Source organism: Xiphophorus hellerii, chromosome 8 (assembly GCF_003331165.1).
Source record: "Xiphophorus hellerii strain 12219 chromosome 8, Xiphophorus_hellerii-4.1, whole genome shotgun sequence".
NCBI lineage: Eukaryota > Metazoa > Chordata > Actinopteri > Cyprinodontiformes > Poeciliidae > Xiphophorus > Xiphophorus hellerii.
The window spans coordinates 7,289,095-7,310,585 of record NC_045679.1 but is presented as its reverse complement, the minus strand read 5'-3'; the positions used below and the strand labels follow the sequence as shown (position 1 = coordinate 7,310,585).

The following is a 21,491-nucleotide window of genomic DNA, read 5'->3' as shown; positions in this document are numbered from 1 at the left end:
GCCTATCCCAAATTTACTTGGTAGATTTGAGTTCCAAGGAAAAAAATAATTCTGAAATTCATGTCTGAATTCTGAGAAGAAAAAAAAAAGTCTGAAAATGAAATCCAAATTCGTAGATAAAAAAATTAAGCATTTTGAGATTAAAACTTCTGAGAAAAAAACTCAGAATTCTGATATTTGTGTCCAAATTTTAAGAAATTAGAATTCTGAAATTCAAATGCAAATTCTTAGAAAATGTCAGCATTTTGAAATTAAAGTCAGAATTATCAGAATAACATCATTTTTTAAATATTTTATTGTTGGCCCTAATCTTCTTCCATACTTCTCAGACTTGCAGGGATTGGTTAATTTTTTTCATCTGCTCTTAATTTTCTGTGGATTGTGGCATGTTGAGTTGCTTTCTCAAAGTAATTAACCTGCTTTATGTCATACAGGAAGGAACCATTTATCTAAATTTGGAAGAAAATTATTAAATAACCCATTTTTATTGATAACTGACTTTTATCTGGTACCAATTTAAGTCTAAATCTTTGTATTTCTGAGCTCTTCATACAAAAGGTTTAAAGATAACTCAAAGGTTACACATGTTTTTATTTATATAGGAGCATTTGAACGTGTGCAGCATATATCCATCTGTATCTACATATGTCCATTTTTACATACAGTACAAACCCGAGCTTGTAAAGTCAAGCATCCGTCGGTTTCAGCTGTACAGTTCACTCTCAGACAGAAGCAGAAATAAACGTTAAATAAATAAAGGAGACGTCAGACAGAGAGAGGAGCTGCAGGTTTCAGACAGAAAGAAACCAGAAAGATAAAGATTCACGAATCCTCGCTGCAGCGCATCGGGTCTCACAGCTAGAGGTAACACGTTGAGGAAATAATGCCTTTCAAGTTAAAGGTTGGATTAGAAAAGAGAAGGGCTCAGAGATCAGTCGGTGGTTCTGTTTCGGTTTGTGCCGTCGGATCGTGAAGAAGGTTGGCCGTCACCATCACCATCGTCATCGCCTGCTAGCAGCTATAGCGCCACGTTGAACTCCGTCACCAGGAAGTCAACGTGGTCCCTCTCTTTGGTCTTGAAGGCCTCGGCGATGAGGCGAGCGGCGTCCCGGTGCTCTCGGCCCCTGAGGGAAACCCCGTTTACCTCCAGGATGATCTGACCCACCTTCAGCTGGCCGCAGTTATGGGCCGAGCCGCCCCTCTGCAGCGCAAGCACAGGAAATACATCAACATAGCAACAAGACAAGGTCACATTTAGGGCTGCAGCTAACAATTCATTTGCTTTAATGTATTTATTTCAAACGGACAAAAAGTAAAAACAAGAAAAAATTTAAATTAACACGAATTATCTTCCTCATTGACATTAAATTTTACATTTTTTGTTTGAAAATAAGTTGACTTCCTGTCAACAAATATTCTATCGATTAATCTGATGATTAACTGGGTAAAAAAAATTAAACACTTAAATCAATAACATATCACGATATGTGATCAATATCGATAGATAATACATCTGATAGAATATTCAACATTCAAGCTAAGCTAAGTTGGTGTAATCAACTAACTGGCACCCTCTTCGGTTGCCTAGCAACAACCTGCTGGGTACGAAGCGGTTTAAAGTTCCGCCCAACTCTGGTTACCTAGCAACCAGCTGTTGAGTAACTGGTGCAGGTTTCCCCTCAGCGCCTCAAAACTGATTAAAAATAAAAAATGACGACATGCAGAGAAAACTGGATAAAAAAACCAAAAACAGCCTGGCAGGATTTCAGACATTTAAAACAAAAAACTAATCAATAATTATTGATATTGACTGATACGAAACGCTTATATTGTGATAAGTCTTTCAGTCTAACCATATAACCAATATATTAAAAGATGAAAATAAGCAAATCAATTATTTTTTGGAATAAGAAAATATAAATTGTATTACCTAAAATATAATAACAACATAATTTGTAGTAAAAGACGCATCTGCAGCTTAAAAATATATTATTTTTTGGATTAATAATTTAATCCATTAATCGTTTCAGCCCTCGGTTTTATTTCAGTATCGTATCAGAGTTTTATATTGATACCAACCAAAACAAAGCATGGCGCAACTGTGGAGTGAAAATAAGCAATAAATGTTTCCTTTGGAGGAAAAATAAAATTTATTTGACATTTATAACTGCTGAGTGTAAAATATTCCTTTAATGTGCTGAAATCAAAACAATTAATAATTTCACATAAGTCTATTTATTTCTAAATAAGAAAAATAGTTCCACTAGAAGCATCTTTGGGACAAAATTACCAGCAGGCTTCACATGGTTAGAGGATATTTATTGATAAATTTGCATCACAGATCTCTGAAAATCAAACGATTTAAACAATTTTACAAACTTCTGCTGAGTTTCCTCTGAAAATGTTCTCATGCCTTCATTACATCTAAGCAAATTCCTTTAGTTTACTTTTTTTTTTTTTTTTACATAATTCATTAAAAAAGGGTTTCTTAGTTTCTCTTGTTGGTAAAATGTACAATATTGGCAATTATTTCCTGAATTCTTGCATAATGCCTGATTTAAATATGGATTAAAAGGATGTTGATGAGTTTTAATGGTACAAAATTATTATAAAGGCTCCATATCTTACATAAATACTAACAAGAATGTAATTTCAAAGGTGCTTATGAATAAACATGCTAATTAAACCAATAATAAGACTTATGGAAAACATTTTTAGGTCACTTAGTGAAATGAATATTAATTTACGAATAAATAGATGGGTTATTGTAATAAATTAAAGTAGCTTTTAATGGAAGTGTGTTATTTAATTCTGGTTACTCCTAATGTAAAATTTTTGTGCGTCTTTAATTTTTTAATTTCTTATTTTTAAATATAAACGTCTGAAGCTGCATCAAAAGAACCTAAGAAAACATCTTGAAATTACAATAAATGTTTCAATAAAAACAAAACACTATTTTGTTCATAAATGAGAAAAGCTTTCAGAGAATGACTGTTTCATTATTAATTGACAGAATTTATTTCTAATATGTGAAGAAATGAGGACCAAAACGAACAACGGAACCGTTTAATCCTCAGATTGGTTTTAAAAGTGACATATTTTCTTCCCTGAGCAGTTTATGACAGATCTACGGCCTATACAAAACATAACGTTACATTTTTGGCTCGAAACATTTCTCAGGTGGATTTTGCATAAGGGGTCCCATTTAAGGCAACAAAAATCCTCCTGAATATTGAGAATACAGGGACAGATACCACTGCTGCCACCTGCAGCAGTTTTTCTCTCAGATGTGGAGATTTGGTCTAGCTGAGAGGAAAGCCCTTGAGGACACGAGCGATTGGAAATACAGAAACCAGGGAATTGCTGTATCACCTCTCAATGTGCTTATTTTCACTGCTGAACTGTCTGGGCAAAGCTTTGATGCTTAAAAATTGATGCTTAATTGTGTTTTTTGTTTGTTTTCACTCAAAGCGAGTTTAATAATCTGAAGTTCTGAGAAATACTGAAGATGTTTGTTTTAGATCATTCGGATTATAAAAAGCAGATCCAGTTTGAACCAGTTTCACACAGACGTCCTAATATTATAATTACAAACTTGAGTGAAAAATATTTAGTGCTAATAATACATCAAATCAAGTAATTCTGAACAACAAAAATGCTTAAAATGTAATTTTGCTTAAACATTTTATTTTAAACAGATTTGCTTATGTTTGCATAAACAAATCAGTGGAAAAGATTTGTTTATGCGATTCAGTTTTTTGATTACAGAAATCTGTGTGAAACTCTGCTGCCCTCTGCAGGCACTTCTCAAATTGCAGCTGCAAATTTTAGATCTGCATGGCTTCTTTTTCTTGTTTAGGAATTAATATGGCTATAAAAGTAGAGTTCCTCTTGTATAAATGACTTTATATCCATCACTTTGAGAGCCAAACAATAATACTCATGCTGTGACAGATTACTGGTATTATTTCAGAAAAAACAGCAGTACTGTAATAAAGATTTTAAGCCAACACATAGGTCAGCTATACTTCAACTTCTTCCTCTAATTGTAATAAATAAAAAATATTAATCTATACATGAAATTATAAATTTACATATCTAAGCTAATAAGCAGAAACAAATATTTGTCAAACTGGGTCCAGAAGAGAGCGCTCCTTAAATGAAAGAAATAGTGAATGTCAATCTTTAGTGCTTTAGCATTAGCTTCCATTAAATACCGTGTTGGTGTATTGCTTAAGTGTAAGCGTATGTAAATTTTCATAACTAGAGCATTAGAATTAGCTTCTGCTAAATATTGTGTTGGTGTAGTGCTAGCAGAACTAATGTTTATGATTAGTGCTTAAGCATTAGCTTCTGCATTTAGCAGAAGCATTAGTGCTACATTGTTAGCCACCATTAGCACTAACGCACTAATGGTGTGTTAGTTTTAGCAAAACAAAGGTTCATAATCAGTGCTTTAGAATCAGCATCTGCTAAATACAGTGTCAGTGTAGTGGTTTAGTGTTAGCAGAACTAATGTTTATGATTAGCGTTTGGAATTAGCTTCTGCTAAATACTGTATTGGTGTAGCACTTTAGTGCTAGCAAAAACTAATGCTTATAATTTGCATTTAGCTAAAAACTGTATTTGCAAAGTGCTTCAGTGTTAGCGGAAATAATGTTGATAGTCAGTGCTTTAGAACTAGCATATGCTAAATATAATTTCGGTGTAGTGGTTTAGCATTAGCTGAACTAATGTTCATTATTAAAGCGTTGGGAGTATCTTTAGCTAAATACTGTAGTGCTTTAGGATTAGCAGAAATAATTTTCATAATTAATGCTTTAGAATTAGCAAATGCTAAACGCTGTGTTGGTGTAATGCTTTAATATCTGTGAAACTAATATCTGTGATTATCGCTTTACGGTTAGCGTAGTTAACTTCTTAACTAGCGGTGTCACCACTGCTCTGCTTTACTGGATTAATATGCAATTACGGGTTCAAAAACCTTCTAAAATTATCAAAAATTGTTGCATTTTTGGCTTTAATATATGTAAGATGTCTATCATAACTATATTACAGTTGTTTTTAAATTAAAAACTGTCCTTTAATTGTGACATCTGAATGTTTTATAACAGGACCTTTCATTTGGTTTCAGGTGGAGACGCCACTCAGCGGTAGAGAAAGAGCTCCTTGTTCCTTCCTCTGCTATTATCCACTGTAATGAGGAACATATTTTTCATTATTAGTCTCTCAGTGAAGTGACTGAGAGCTCCATTTTTGAGGTATAAATGTTGTTTATGACTCTAAATTTAGAGACACGATGAATTAAGCAGAGGTTCTTATCGGCGAGGCAGTAATGGGGAATGCTGCCCTGTAAAACGGCTTCATTCAAAGGCTTACTCCATTATTTGTGACAAAGAAATTTAATTCCCAAAAAGCTGAGCCTCGTGAACTTTCATCTCACTTGGCACATAAATAAAAGCTTTTTATAAACCAATGATTGCTTTCCTTAGGTAATTCCTGAGTTTTGCATTTATTCAGCAGCCGGTTCCCGTCGGTTTCTGCTTCAGGTAGAAGCAGCGGACCAGAAGAAGAAGAAGTTTCAGAGAGGATTTGTTTTCTGATTGCTATCAGAAGCACGAGCAGCACCATGACCTCCAACCTGCACATCCAGAGCAGCAGCCCTGGTCTTCCTCACCTTATTATCTCACGTTTAAGCGGTTTTTTACAGCCTGTTCTCCAGTCGCCTATTTGATTCTGAATGCACTGATTTCCAAACCTTTTATCCCTCCCTTGGCAATCAGCCGACCCAACCTCACTTCTTCATTTTTTTATTTCAATCAGCGTCTCGGTGAAGTGGGAGGCTGAGCGACGGCTCTGAATGCTCAGACCTGTTAAAATCGCCGGTCCTGTGTTCCCTGAAAACGATCTGCTGACTCACAGAAACAGAAAATAGAAAGACGCACCAACAGATGCAGACGGAAACCGTTTTATATTTCCTGTACACAGGAGCATCTCAGCAAACTACAACCTCTTTAAAACGTCAGACATTCAAAAATGCATAGTTTCACTTTTTGCATTGTGGTAACTGTTGGATCACTTAATAAATAATGTTTTACAATATAGTATTAAAAAATAAACATAAAAATTAAGAGAATAACGTAATAATATTGCAACTTCAATCTTAAAATTGTATGACTTTATTCTTGACATTTTATGTTTTTTTCTCAAAACATTGAGTTTAATCTCATGTTACTATGACTAATCTCGTATTATTTTCAGTTTATTCTCAACTCCTGCGTTTCTGCTGGTTTCACAAACTCAAATTTAAGACTTTTAAAGATTTTTATGAATAAAATTTAAGGCACTGAGTCAAACTTTTAGGTTGTTGAATCTGTCATGGATTTTCCTTTTGTTCTTCTGAACTCACCTGGATTGTGACGATGCGCGGCAGCGGCTGGCGAGTGTTGGCTCCGCCCTCGATGGCGATACCAAGGGTGCTGGCACTCTTTGGCACCCTCACTAGCGTGGAGGTGGGCTCCAAGAGCCCCGGCTGGGCCAGGAAACGGAGAGGAGAGGATTTTATTAAATATTTAAGAGCATCATTTAGTAAAATAATGTTTCTTCTTTGCATTTGCAGTTTGTTCTTTGAGCAAGATGAGTTTTTCTAAAAAGGCCAAGACCTTTTGTTTCTTAACCAACTCAGTGGTATAAATATATTCATGAATACATTCAACATGTCAAAGGCCAGAAGCATTATCAGGAATTTCACTTCATCTCACTTTTTCTGACTCATTTAAATGTTTATTTCTTCAGTGAATTATCTAAAGCATTAGCGTTAGCGGGGTTTAATGTTCTGGTCCAGTCAAAAGCGACACCAAAGAACATGTTAATTTCTGTTTAAATGCCCAGTTACCATGAAAACAGAAACAACAGAAAATGTAGATAGTAGAGAAAAAGCTATACACAACAATATCTAACGGCATTATAGAACATTTAAATTAGAATGTGAAAACTAAATTAGTACCTGATGATGATAGACTTTAAGGGCAGATATAATTTGAATTGGTGATAGAGCTTAAGCAGCTTTTAGCTTTTGCTAAAAACCCTGTTAGTGTGTCGCTTTAGTATTAGCTTCCACTAAATACCATGTTGGTATAGCGCTTTAGCATTAGCGTCCACTAAATACCATGTTGGTATAGCGCTTTAGCATTAGCGTCCACTAAATACCATGTTGGTATAGCGCTTTAGCATTAGCTTCCACTAAATACCATGTTGGTATAGCGCTTCAGCATTAGCTTTCACTAAATACCATGTTGGTATAGCGCTTTAGCATTAGCTTCCACTAAATACCATGTTGGTATAGCGCTTTAGCATTAGCTTCCACTAAATACCATGTTGGTATAGCGCTTTAGCATTAGCTTTCACTAAATACCACGTTGGTATAGCGCTTTAGCATTAGCTTCCACTAAATACCATGTTGGTATAGCGCTTTAGCAGACCTAATGCTTATGGTTCGTTCTTCAGGGTTAGCATAGCTAACTTTTTAGACAGCAGTGTAAGCTACTGCTGTGAGCTTTAAAATGACATTGCTGTGGGCGTGTGTCACATTTAAATGTGTCCCCGAAGTCCATGTTTGCATTTTCCATATCCTCAAGCTGTTGTTTATCTGTTGATAATGTATAAATAAATACCAATCACCACATTTTCTATTTTTTTTCTTATGAGACAAAGAGAAAACCAAAAACATGTTTCAGTTTTTCTCCAGTGATCACAGCAGGAGTTTTATGTGTAAAACCTGACCTAAATATTTCCAGTTTCCTTCTTTTCCTTCTCTTAATGAAGAGAAAGGTAAATGCGTTGCTCTTTGGGACAATAAAAGCTTTTTATTACACACAGTCCATTTAATCCTTAATTTCCCTGAGAAGTAATCCCCAGTGGGAAAAGAAAGCAGCCAGTCTGGAATAAATAAAACACTCCCAACCTTACTTGTTATTCCTGACATCAATCAACCAGGAGCAGAGAGCGATTTCAGTTTGGTTACATTACAGCACAGCAAGTGAACGGATAAATGATGGCTGAATCATGAATGAATGAATGGATGAATGAGTGATAAAGGAAGAAATAAGTGAGACGATGTGTGAACAAACAAGAGGGAGGAGAGAAGAGATCGCAGTTAGGGTTAAATTCAGGATCAGGAGAAGGATTAAACATCAGACACGTTGATTTATCGAGCTTCTTCCAGCTGGGCCCGATTTAAACCACACACACGTTGGCAGACAGCCAATCAGCTGCAAGGAAAATGAATGGAGCTCCGGGATTGGCTGCTTTGCTAACACAAGCTAATAGCGTGTCAGCTAGCATTACGGCTAAGCGTTTCAGTTTCCCAAGCTGTATTTTCTTCAGAGTATGTGAGAAATGCAAATGGGTGAATTTTTCACAAATAATTTTAAATTACTTTCCGCAAAAAAAAAAGAAGTAATTAATCATAATCAGAAGCTGATAACGTCCAAGAAGAATTTGATTCAATTAAAAAACACTTTATTTATCCCAGAGGTAAATTAAATTAAATTGTTTCATTTAGACAAAATAACTAAGGATGCACAATATATCGGCATCAACATCGGTATTGGCTGATATTAGTTATATTTTAACATATTGGTATCGGTCCGATAAATAAAACTGGGCCGATATGAACAACCGATATTTATTTTTAGCTGTTTTTGATTGTTTTTTCCCCAAAGGTGTCGAAACAGCAGGGAAATATAAATAATATTGTTAAATATCAGTTATCAGGCTTAATAGCAATATTAATATCGGATATCGATATTGGCAAAAATTTTCATATTGGTGCATCTCTAAAAAAATTTACTTTCACAGTTTTTATTTTCTGAAACAAATCTATATTTGTAAAAATGCAGTTAAACCGAGTCCCAGAAACACAAAACCACCCATGTAAACATTCGTCACGTTCTCAGAGGCAGATAATTGTCCGTGTTTTTAATCTGCAGCCGGTTCTGAAGCGCCATCTCACCGGTTTGGACGGGTTTTCCCCTCCGCCGTCCTGGGAGTGGCGGGCGGGGCGTGCGGCTGACGATCGGGGGCTACCGTCTTTACTGACGTGTCCCGACTCGGCGATGTCCACGCCGCTGTCCTCGCTGAGGGTCTGTCCGCTGTCGGACAGCTGGGACAGGGCGCCGCCTGATGGAAGCAGGATGACTCCATGTTAAAGGTCAGATAATCGCTCTTTCATTAAATTAATTAATAATTTACTGAATTTATTAGATATTTATATGAAGACATTTTTCTCAAACCTTATTAGACTGGAAGTAAAAATAATTTGTTTTTTTTAATTTAAAGCATAAAGAATTATCGCTACAGCTGTAAACATAAATCCACATATTGTCTATTGCATATAAGATAATCTTTAAAATTCAATTTTATATTAGATTTTTCTCTTGGAACTAATTAAAAAATAGATTAAACGCAAAATAAACCAGTTATTGCAATTTTTCACTTTAGTGCTTTAGCATTTTTGCTAACTTTGAAAAGGTTTAGCGCACTTAGCTTCTTTCAGGTAAATTTTTCTGAATTACTTCTAAAGTGCTAATTTACTTGGTTGTTTATTAAACTTCATGTTTTCTGACCGAAACCCTAATGTGTCAATTAGGCTAGTCAACAGTTAGCAATGCTCAACAACTATAAAGCTACTGCCATGAATGAAAGGTCCATTTGTTGTGCAATAACAAGCTAACGTTATTAGTGTTGTTATTTCACTGACACATGTTGGATTTCAACAAGGTTGAATTTAGCACTTTAGCTTTAGCTTCTGCTAAATACCATCTTTATATAGCACTTTAGTATTAGCTTCTGCTAAATACCATGTTAGAATAGTCCTTAGTATTAACTTTTGCTACATACCATGTTAATTTAGCACACTAAATCAACATGCAACTAATCTTTTAGCTAGCGGTGGCACCCATTGATGCTTTGGATCTTTTTTTTGCTGTTCTACTTATTAACAAGTTAAAAAAAACTACTTAAAAAGCTAAAGTTAGCTGGTTATTTTGGCCTGGAACACAGAGAATCAATTTTAGAAAAGCTCCCATCCATATGAACTTGCACCGATCTGCCCCCAGTTGTTGTATTAAGCATGCCAAACCCATAGGGGGCAGTGTAGCACCAAGCTAGTAACTATGTTAGCCAATCAGATTGCTTGATTTTTCTCATCTGTCTCATAACGACAGTTTCAACAAATAATATTTTTATAAGCGTTGCATACTGCAGCTTTAAAATGATAAAAACAGTTCAGGATAATTTCTGTCCCGGATGTTTTACCTCTAGCCTGGGGGAGCGGCAGAACCTCGTTGACGTCCGGCTCTGCGTTGGGCCTGTGGACCTCCACCGTCACAAACTGCTGCTTGGAGGCGGCAGGCGGCCTGAGGGAGGCCTTGGACAGGGACACCGGCTTAGAGGGAAGCAAGGGAGGAGGAGGCGGGGCAGGAAGTGGCGGCGGCGGCGGGGGCGAGGGGGACGGGGCGGCCGGTTTGGAGGCTCTGTTGGGCGACTGGACCCTGGGGAAGGGGCCGATGTTGTGCTGGGAGACGGAGGCCAGCTGAGCGGACGTTATTTTCTCCTTGGGCATTTTCTTCTTGATGGCGGCGTAATCCTGGGAGGCGTCACGTCTTGGCGCAGAAGAAGAGCTCGGGGCTGTGAAGTACAACCCGGACTGGGAGGATTCGGAGGACGGGCACTTGATGAGAGCGTCCCGCCTACCCGGGCGCCTCTGAGACCCCGGAGGGGGCGGAGGCTTGAAGGAGGGGGGCGACTCTGCTGTGGCGGACTGAACGTCATCCTGAAGCGAGACGATATATTCACCATCACCGTCGCTAACAGAGAAAACGCAAAAACACATCGACACGACGCCGGGCGCGCCGCCTCAGGTCCGGATCATTAAAGCTGACCTGATACGTTTCCGTCTACAGGTTAGAACAGATGTATGGCCTATTCAAAACACCAGAGCAAAACCAAACAATCGTGTTAAGTTTCTGGCTGAAGCTGGTCATCCTCAGTGAAACGAGTCGTAATGTGGGCTGAAAGGTGAATCAGCAAGGAAGAAGTCATCAAACAAAATGTAACAGAAAGTCATTCTACGGAACTGGTTAGCTGCCACAAATACACCTTTAATTTGGAAACATAATGACTTTAGAACTTGCAAACTTGCATTTAAAGGTGACCCATTGTGCTTCCTTTAACGAGTCAGGATAGATCTATGGCCTATACAAAACATGTTCATTACATTTTCCTGCACAAAATAATTCTTAGATAATGACATTTTAGCGTTTTTAGGGCATCATGTCACTTTAAATCCAAATAATCTGCTGCTGGCCACGCCCCCCAACTCAATGTTTTGAGAATTGCTACAAGCAGATGCGTAATTGTGCAGCTGTACATCTTTGAGTAGCGGAAGTGGAGCCTCCTGCACAACCAACTAAGTGGTTTCTGGATGGTAAGTCCACAGCAAAACACTTGTTTCCAGCAGCCATTGTAAAGCGGATACAGCAGTAAAACCAGCTGACCAAACATGCTGGAGCTCTGCTTCGGATGCTGGGTAACGATACAGAGCCCGTCAATTATGACGTTTCTGAAATAATTTGCTCTTCAGATGCTAAAAAAGATTTACTTATTGCCAGAAAACCATTTCACTGTGAATAATGTGAGAATTTTTTGTGCTTTTTTGGAGTTGTGTTGTAATAAAACTTTTTGAGTTAAAAGACATAATAAACCCTGTAGAACCATAAAGATGTTCAGTCACCCGTTCTGACTGGATCCTGGCCTTTTTCTTTACTTCTTAAATCCCTTCACTGCAAAATATTACCAAGTAATTTTGTCTGGTTTCTGGTACAAATATCTCAGAGCATTTTTATTAAGAGAAAACTGACTTACAAGTAGCTTTTCTGCAAGATGTAGGAGCTTGTTTTGAGTAAATAATTCCTTAATATTGATGAAAAATTAACAGTTTTACAGGCAGATTATTCCACTTATAGCAAGACATTATAAGTGAAATAATCTGCCAATGGGACCAGTGATTACTTCATCAATATTATGGAATTATTTACTCAAAACAAGCTCCTATAAGTTGCTGAAAAGTTGCTTGTAAGTCAGTTTTCTCTTGTTTCAAATGCTCTGAGATATTTGTACCAGAAACCAGACAAAATTACTTGGTAATATTTTGTGTTTTTCAGTGATAAACCCTGAATTTGTCCAGTGGTGTGCAGATGAACACACATAATAAACCACAATTCTGTATTCACACAGCTGTATTACACCGCTCCATCAGCGTCGGTAACGGTTACGGTCGCCTTGACGACGCATCCAACCTGGACGGATCCTGCTGATTTCCTGCATTTTCCAAATGTGAGTGAATAAACACAAACTGAAAAGTGGAATGGGCACAGAAACAGGCGAGTTTATGCACAATATGTGATAAAAAACAATCAAATAATAATACAAAATGGTGATGTGTGACCTGAGCAGTGAAGAAATTAGCTGTTTTTCAGTCATGAAATAGGATTTTCAGACCTCACTGAGCTGCTTTCAGGAGGAAACAAGGCTTCAAGTGTCACTCACTCCCACTTTTCTTCTTCCAAATCTCACATGGCTCCCACTCCACTTCGGATTTCAGAGCCTGCAGCCATGTTTCAACCACCTCCCCATCTCCTTTCGCCCTCCCCTGTCGGCCTTATCTCTTATTTTCTGGATGCTTCCAGCAGAGCTCACCAGAGAGATGTCGGTCAGCAGCGTGTTCAGGCTCTCCGGAGGATCCGCCTCGTTACTCTCCGCCACGCTGTCGTTCTGCAGGCGGGAGGAAGAGGAAAGACACAGGCCGAGGAGTCAGGCAGAAATGATTAATCATGACTAATTACGATTAATCGATTATTGAAATTGTCGTCAACCAATTTAGTAATCGATTAATCGTTAACGGGAGTAAACAGACTCTACAAAAGACCATTTGCTGAAAGAAGAACCCGCTCAGAGCAGGAATTAAACCACAAATGTTGAATTTAAGATGAAAAACCTTCTTTGTATGTAAACATGTTTTACCCAGAACTTCTAGTTTCATTTTTAGCTTCACCTGATTAAAAAAAACCTCCAGTCTCACCTTATATTGCTGGTAAGTCAGGAAAAAGGGCTGAGATTTTCACATATTATAAGTATAATTTAGATGCAGGTGAATCCTTTGCTGCAAATTATTAAATGTTCAAAGGAATGCTGTGCTGTTTCATTTTAGAAAATAAAATATTTATTTTTCTTATTTTAAAAAGGAATTAAATTCTTTGTCTATTTTTAATATTTTACAAAACAGGCTTACATGGCCGAATGAACAATCTGCAGAATGTGACCTTTAAAAAAAAATCCAATTAATCAACAGAACATGCAATAGAATAATCAGCAACTAAAATTATTGCTAGTTGCAGCGCTAGTTTGAAGGATTTTTTCTGGTGCAAATTAATCCTTTGCTACAAATAATCAAGGTTGTAATAAAGGAATGTTATTAATATATAATAATCGATTACTAAATTATTTTATGTTTTTGCATTTTAGGCAATAAAATATTTATTTTCTTGTCTGAAAAATGAATGTAATTGCTTGTTTATTTAGATTTATGTATATTTTTATATTCTACAAAATTGGCCTAATTCATTATAAATGAATGAAAAATCTGAAAAATGTTTCCATTAAAAAAATCCAACCAATCGATTAATCGTCACAATAATCGATTAATCGTCACAATAATCGATTAATCGTCACAATAATCGATTAATCGTCACAATAATCGATGAATCGTCACAATAATCGATGAATCGTCACAATAATCGATGAATCGTCACAATAATCTGTACTTGTAGCCGTAGTACTTGTAATCTGTACTTTTTAGGTGGACATGCATTCTTTGCTACAGATAATCAAATGTTCAAGGAATGATATTTTTGCATTTTAGTCAATAAAATATGTATTTTCTTGTTTAAACAAAGAATAACATTGATTTTTTATTTGAATTTTTTGTATTCTTAGTACAGAACAAAATAGCCTTAAGTGACTGAATGAAAAATCTGCAGAATTTGACCATTTTCTTATCTGATTAATCACTTAATCATCATAATAATCGTCAAAATAATCGATTAGTGAAATAATCGTTAGTTGCAGCCATAGTTAGAAGTATTTTTTTGGTGGAGATGCATCCTTTGCTACAGATGAACACATAAAGGAATGGTTTTCTTATCCGATTGATCGACTGTCAGAATAATTGATTACTGAAATAATCGTAGTTTGCAGCAGATGTTTCAATCCCAAAACAAACCCCAGATTTCATGGCTGCTCCACATTTGTTCACAAGCTAGACAGGAAGCAGTGCAAGCAAAGAAGACATCCAGCCCTCAGAGAGACACTCAGAGCCTCCATGTCTTCTTTTACAAACAAAAACACACACTGTGAAATCGATAAGGAGTCATCAGCTCCGCTCAGAGCTGGATCTGGAGGACCGACCCGTCTGACGTGGCAAACGGAGGCAAATCAGAGCGCGAGCGGCGCCCTTCATTTAACTCTGCTACTGAACCAAAACAAAAGCCCCATCATTCAGCTTGATTAGCCCTCACTGCAGCATGTGGAGCACTTACACCCCGTTCATTTATCACAACAGTCAATCGACTTTCCGCATGCGGAGATGCGTCTCTGCCCTGTAAGCAAACCTGGGCTGGCTGCCATGACGGTGCAGCACCTGCAGCTGTGAGCAGGTGATGCACAAAGATTCAGCAAATTCAGGTGGTTGTGCTCATTTCCTGCAGCATTCTGTTTTCCTGCCACAATAGATCAGATCATCTTTAAGTAATTCAGGAATTTATAATATTAATTAAAAGGACTTTTAAAAACAGAGCTGTTGTACAAAATAATGGGAAAACAAAATAACTCAGTGTGTTTGTCTTAAGGCAGATGAATGGAAAGTTTAGTGGAAGACAAAAGCTACATGGAAATACTTTTCAGCAGAACCACATTTCTATGCTAAAATATATGAATAAATTAATAAGAATTATAAATTAAAAATAAAATAACCTTAAAATTACAAATAAATTAAAAACGTAAATTACAAAAAAACATTTAAATAAAATCAAATAAAACTGACAATTTATGAAAAAATAAATAAAAAAGTACAAAATATAGATACATTAAAAAAATGTAAATACAAATTACAATTATGAATATATAAAAAATTGATAAAATAAAAGACATCTGAATTTAGTGTTTTCACTGGCTTTATAGAAATCATTTATTGATTTATATCACTGTGTAATTATTCTTCATCATTAAGGATTTTCAGTTTCAAAAATAAAAGTAACTTTTGAATAATACTTAAAACCAGGGTTCCATCATCTCTCTCTTTTTATCTCACGCTCACAAAACAAACATGGCACCGTTCGGTGGTTTTTGTGTCACTACAGCGCCACCGATTGGCCTGGCAGACCTACTACTGCAAACATATCACAATTTAATCTTTTCATATCAGTCGATATACAGTAGATAATTATTGATTAGTTTATTGTTTGTTTGTTTTGAATATCTAAAATCCTGCCAAACTGTTGCCGTGACATTTCCTGTTTTATCCAGTTTTCTGTTCACGTCGTCGGTTTTTATTTTTAAGCAGTTATGAAGAACGGTGGGGAAACTTGAAACTGCTGCTGCGTCAGTTACCCAGCAGGTCGTTGCTAGGTAACCAAAGTTTGGCGGAATTTGAAACTGCTACTTACCCAGCAGGCTGTTGCTAGGCAACCAAAGAGCGAGCGAGTCTGTTGATTCCACCAGCTGGTTAAAGCCTTTCCTCTGCCTAAATCTGTGGTTCTGGATCGGAGTTCAGTGAGTTTTCTATTATACGTATTATTTATTGATATTGATCACATATCTATCGCAATGTGTGTTGTTATTGATTTATTGTCCAGACCTTTCTTAATCATTTCCAAAAGTATTGCAGATGTTTCATTCAAACCAAACCAAATAGTTTTTGTTGCGTTCTGGGCTTTGGGATAAAAACATAAAAAAACAAAATGTCCCCACAGTAACAGCAATACAAACATCTATTGCTATGCACCTGATTATGTAGATACCTGCCTTTGTGAGTGGCTCAGGAACGCAGACCCACCCAGCTCTCTAATCTGCCTCATGCAGCAGCGGCACCAATCACCCACGGGTCCAAACCGGCACAAACAGAAGCCACATAAACAGCCTCTAGAATAGCCAGCATGCTAACGCGGCTCCTCAGAGGAGGACAGGCTGAACCTGCCTGAATGAGACGGGCTGCTCGGCTGATAAACCTGAAGACAGTCGACGGCTTATCTCTGCAGTCACCCAACCAAATATTCATGCATTTACTACTTCCTGTTTGGGCTCGTATGTGGACGCTTTCCAAGAAATAAGAGCCAGAATAAATACAAAACATGCATGAGAACATTAGCAAACCGAGAGCTGCTGTTCAAAACCAGCTGAACTGTCGCCGGGTAGAATAAACCCCCAAATCAAACACTTTCATCTGAATATTCAGAGGTTTTCTCTAAAAACAACAAAAGGCAGGTTTCTACTCTTATTTTAAAAAGTGATATTTAATTGTGGAACAACAATATTGCAGAAATGTTCACAAATATCTTCCGAGTCAAGTCTCTAAAGAGTGAAATTAGCATTCTCACGTCTAGGCTGCCTGAAACACAACATTACTGCAGGTTATGAATTTAAATCGCTAACTCTGAAATTAATTTGGTACATTAACATTTTACTTCTTCATCTGTATCAGAACATGTAGAAAAACTGAATAATTACTCAATTAAACCCGAAAAACATGAACTGATTGTGACCGTGGATGTTTAGATGCTTGTGAACGCCTCTTAAATAATCTTCCTTTTCCTGTTAACAGCTCAGTAAGCTTTGTTCCATAAATTATTCATGATTGATTATTAAAACAGGGTTTTACTAAAGGTAACCTATTATGTCTCCTTAAACAGGTTAGGATACGTCTGTGGGCAAAACAAATCATGTTCATGACAGTTTTTGCACAAAACACTCTTAGATAGTGAGATTTTAGTCTGTTTATACAACTGTACAACTTAGAAAAGCAGAAGTGGAGCCTCCTGCACAACCAACAAGATTCCAGCAAGGGGTTTCTGGATGCTAAGACAACAGCAAAACACACAGTGCAAAGAGCAGTAAAACCACCTGACCAAATGTCCTGGAACTCAGCTCCAGTTGCTAGGTAACGCGCTGGACTTTGCCATGGTTGCTAGGTAACTGTTGCATGTGACTCAACAATGTAGACTCTACATTGTAGAGGCTTTTGAAATGGCTCGTTTTCCAGACACTCAAAAAACAGCTAGGTGTTTTTTTACTGCTTGGACTGGTTTTAGAGGAAGCAGAGACTCAAATGGAAATACATAAATGTGCAAAACCTGAATTTTGTGTAATAGTCTCTTTTAATGTCCATACATCTGTAACCTTTCTGCTTACGATATCTTCTCTGTCTGTAGCTTAAACAAAAGTTTAATAAAATCAACGAAACCCTGTTAGCTGAGTTCAGAGGCAGAAAGCAGAGATACTGACACATTTTTTAGATTTAGGTTTGAGTCGCATTTAGGTGGCAAAAACAAAACAAAATAAATTACAATAGACATGTAGTGGGAAGACTGAAGACTTAAACTTGGGGCTTAAGACTCTAGTTTCACTCTGATAGCAAGGAGAGAACGTAAGCTAACCAGAGCGAGAGCTAGCAACCAGAAAGTGAGAACAGCCTCGCCTTGTCAAGCTCAACCTTGGATGTTTTTAATCATTTATTTCTAGATAGTGAGATTTTAGTCTGCCAATAGAGCCGTACATCTGTGAAAAGCAGTCGTGGAGCCTTCTGCACAACCAACAGCAATGCAGCAAGTGGTTTCTGGATGATAAGGCAAAAACAAAACATTTGCACTTACATACAGCAGTAAATCCAGCTGAGCAAACCTCCTCAGTGCTTGGGTTGCTAGGTAACCGTTGAATGTGACTCAACAATTACAAGGTTTTTGGAACAGCTCATTTTCCAGACACCAAAAAACATTAACTGATAACAAAAATGGCTTGGGTGTTGTTTTTTTTAAGCACTTTAACCGTTTTTAGAAGCAACAGAAACACAAAAGCTCTGTGTCTAGAGCTGCCAAATTTCAGGGAAATATTTAAATGCAAAAACGTAGCTGAAAATTGCACTAACAATAATAATACTAGTAAAGTGAACATGACTCTCTAAAAGCTTTAGCTTCTCCACTGACAAAATACTGTGTTGGCCATTAAAGAACAGAGTCAATTTATGTATTTATTTTGCTCCTCTATTTATTTTATTGTCTTGTTTTGGGTTTATTGTTATCGACAACCAGGAACTTCTGCTGCTGCCTGTGAAACTTAAATGCTTTAAAAATCGACGTCAGGAGATGAGCCGCCATCATTCATTTAAATAAAATCTTCTGAGAGTCACAGGAAGTTACACAAGTCTTGAAAATATCCAGATTCTGCTCTGAATGATGCTTTTTCCTGAGAGGCATCCCATAATTTTGGGACGTGAGGCAGCAGGTGAATTATTATCGAACTGACCTATTTAAAGGGTGTGAAGGCTGAAAGGTATAAATGATTAAACGCTTTGTGAGGGTGATCCATTTGTTTTATGTCAACTCTGTCAGAAAAGCACCAGTAACCTTTAAACTCAAGCTTTCCAGTTGCTCCAACTTTTATAAACTGTGAATAAAATTAGGATAAAAGCAGAAATGTGTTTTTACTGGAGCTTGTTGGAACGACTCAGGAAAAGGAAAAGTGTTTTCTCTGCACCGGCTGCATGTGAGATGTATTAAGATCATTTGGTTGGTGGCACCAACGCAGCGATGGAATGGACCTCAGGTAATGACTGCGGTCATATTTGGTTTTTTGGTAATAAAGCGCCCGGCTGGATTTGGCAGAGACGGAAAATGATTAATGAAACCCTGAAGAAATGGAACGAAAGGAAACAAATTGTTTCTCCTAAAAACCCAGAATTGATTCAGACGGACGATGAAACTGTTCTGATATGAACCCAGATTTTATTCTCAGGATATTAAGATTTTATTCTCATGTTACTAAGATATTATTCTGTTGTTATTATGACTTTATACTGTCATATGAATATATTCTCAGAACTACTACTTTTCTTTCATACTTCTTTCTTTCAACTTTATTCTAAGAATACTGTGACATTTTGTCACGACTTCTGTCACATTTGACTTTATTCTTGTATCATTACTAGTTTTTTTCTCGTATTGTTACAAATTTATTCTCATAATTATGACTATTTTGTATTATTACAACTTTTTTCTCGTATTTTGACTGTTGTTCAATTTTATTCTTGTATTATTAGTCCTTCTATTATCACTTTATTTTCTTATTATGATTTCTTCTTATAGTTTTTCAACTCGTAATTTGATTATTTTGGTAATTATTATTTTTTTCTGACCCTAATAAAACATTGTAGAATAATAACTCTAAAAAAGTGGAAAAGTTACTTTGCATGCTGGTCTTAGATCTTCTTATATAATAGACTCTTTTTGCTATTCATAACCTATAATTTACTGCATATTCTGATTTTGTAAGCAATGAGAGCAAACAAAAAGCCAAGAAGGATAAAAAACACAGCAAACAAAGCCACTGCAAAAGCACAAAGTGAGATGGGAATCAGTGTGTTGGTGTTTTTGATTCGCCTCAGGGACGTTAAATTGTGTCGTTCTGGTGTTTGTTCTGCATTGGCGATGGAAGCCATTCATCATGTTCAGCAGCAGATCCTACCTCCATCATGTCTATCAGCCACAGCAGCCTCTCCTACGGAAGGGGAGACGGGTCGGGTTAAAAGCAACAAACTGGGGGAATGAAAACCCATAAAACATCCGCAGGTGGAAAATGAAATGCGGCATCAGAACAGCGTCTTTACGAAACAGATATTCTACAAAAATACTGGAAATGATGACGATCTGAAGCAGCGTGAGGCAAACAGAAGATGATAGGAAAATAAAAACAACAAGCTGAACGGAAAGTTTACTGAGAATCAGTGATAAAATGATACAAAATCATAAAAAAGCAAAAGTAATGGAAACAACCTTCTGTGGAGAATTAACTTTTCAGCCATTTATCAGCTTAGGACAATAAATCAATAATATATATCACGATAGACATGTGATCAATATCAATAGATAATAAATCTGATAGAATATTTAGTATTCAATATATAGAATATTTGCCGCACAGCATTCTGGGAGATGTAGGCAGAGGAAATGCTTCAGCTAGCTAACCTAGCTTGGTGGAATCAACTGGCTCACTCGCTCTTTGGTTGCCTAGCAACAACCTGCCGGGCAGGAAGCAGTTTCAAGTTCCCCTTCCCCCAACTTTGGTTGCCTAGCAACAACCTGCTGAGTAACTGACTCAGCAGCAGTTTCAAGTTTCCCCTCAGCGCCTCAAAACTGCTTAAAAATAAAAAAATAACGACACGAACAGAAAACGTGTGACTTAACAAATGGGAGGTTTTTGAAACGACTCTTTTTTAGACACTAAAAAACTTTAACCTACTGATTTATAAAAATGCTCGTGTTAATTTCAGAAGCATTCAAGACCCAAATGGAAGCACAAAAACAGACAAAATGTGAATTTATCACAACAGGTCCCCTCTAAAAGATACAGCTTGGTAAAGCTGGCCTACCCGCGCAGAGCTGAGTGTTGTGTTGGTCAGGAAGCTGGCTGATGACGACGTCAGCGTGTCTGGAAACGACACCATGGACAGGCGGTCCGGCTGAGCGTTGGCGGCGCCCGCCGTCCCCTGCCGCGCCTTCAGGGCCTGGATCTCTCGCCGCAGCACCAGCCCGTCGAAGCGCTCCAGGTCCTGCGGCGTGACCAGCCCTCTCACCTCCGACAGGAGGGAAAACTGAGCAAACACAGAGAAGCAGACGCATGAAGTAGCAACTTTGAATCAATTTGTCCAGCGTTAAACATGATGAAGACGATGGAAATCAAAAAGCCACGGTTTTAAATCTCAGGAAGCTTCAGTTCAAACATCAGAGGTACAGAAATCGATCCTCTAACCCACCTTGGCGTGCGTGTTGAGCAGCTCGAACAGCGCCATGACCAGCGGCTCGATGCCGATGTGTCCGTCCCTGTACTCCTCCACGTAGTAGCTCATGGTCTGACGCTCGGCTTCGGTCAGCAGGTGGCGCGCCTGCTCCTCCAGCATGGCGCGGGATTGGTTGACCAGGCTGGACAGGGTCACCTGAGAGCCGGCAACGCCCTTATAGAACCCGGGCTGCAGTCAGTGGAAGAAAAGACAAAACACAAACCTTTTATGGTCAGACCTTTCTGGATTTATTTTTATTTTTTTTGCTCCTAGCATGAATAAATTGACCAACTACTAATATCAATAAAGCAACAAATATTTCTCAGTG

At 37.5% G+C, this 21,491-nt stretch overlaps 1 protein-coding gene across 3 annotated transcripts in view; it reads right to left on the bottom strand.

The window, feature by feature from the left end:
* Positions 1 to 571: 571 nt before the first annotated feature.
* Positions 572 to 21,491, bottom strand: part of whrna (whirlin a) — a 141,984-nt gene continuing 121,064 nt past the window's right edge. Inside the window, exons 6-13 of one of the 3 annotated variants that reach the window (XM_032570212.1) lie at positions 21,140 to 21,352; positions 20,756 to 20,977; positions 19,852 to 19,884; positions 12,760 to 12,834; positions 10,318 to 10,834; positions 9,014 to 9,180; positions 6,410 to 6,532; positions 572 to 1,201 (exon numbers count right to left, since the gene is read on the bottom strand). In XM_032570212.1, coding sequence (XP_032426103.1) covers positions 1,019 to 1,201; positions 6,410 to 6,532; positions 9,014 to 9,180; positions 10,318 to 10,834; positions 12,760 to 12,834; positions 19,852 to 19,884; positions 20,756 to 20,977; positions 21,140 to 21,352 — 1,533 coding nt within the window. In that variant the 3' untranslated portion in view covers positions 572 to 1,018. The remainder of the gene's footprint in view (positions 1,202 to 6,409; positions 6,533 to 9,013; positions 9,181 to 10,317; positions 10,835 to 12,759; positions 12,835 to 19,851; positions 19,885 to 20,755; positions 20,978 to 21,139; positions 21,353 to 21,491) is intronic. The other 2 variants (XM_032570213.1, XM_032570214.1) reach the window with 2 other exon arrangements.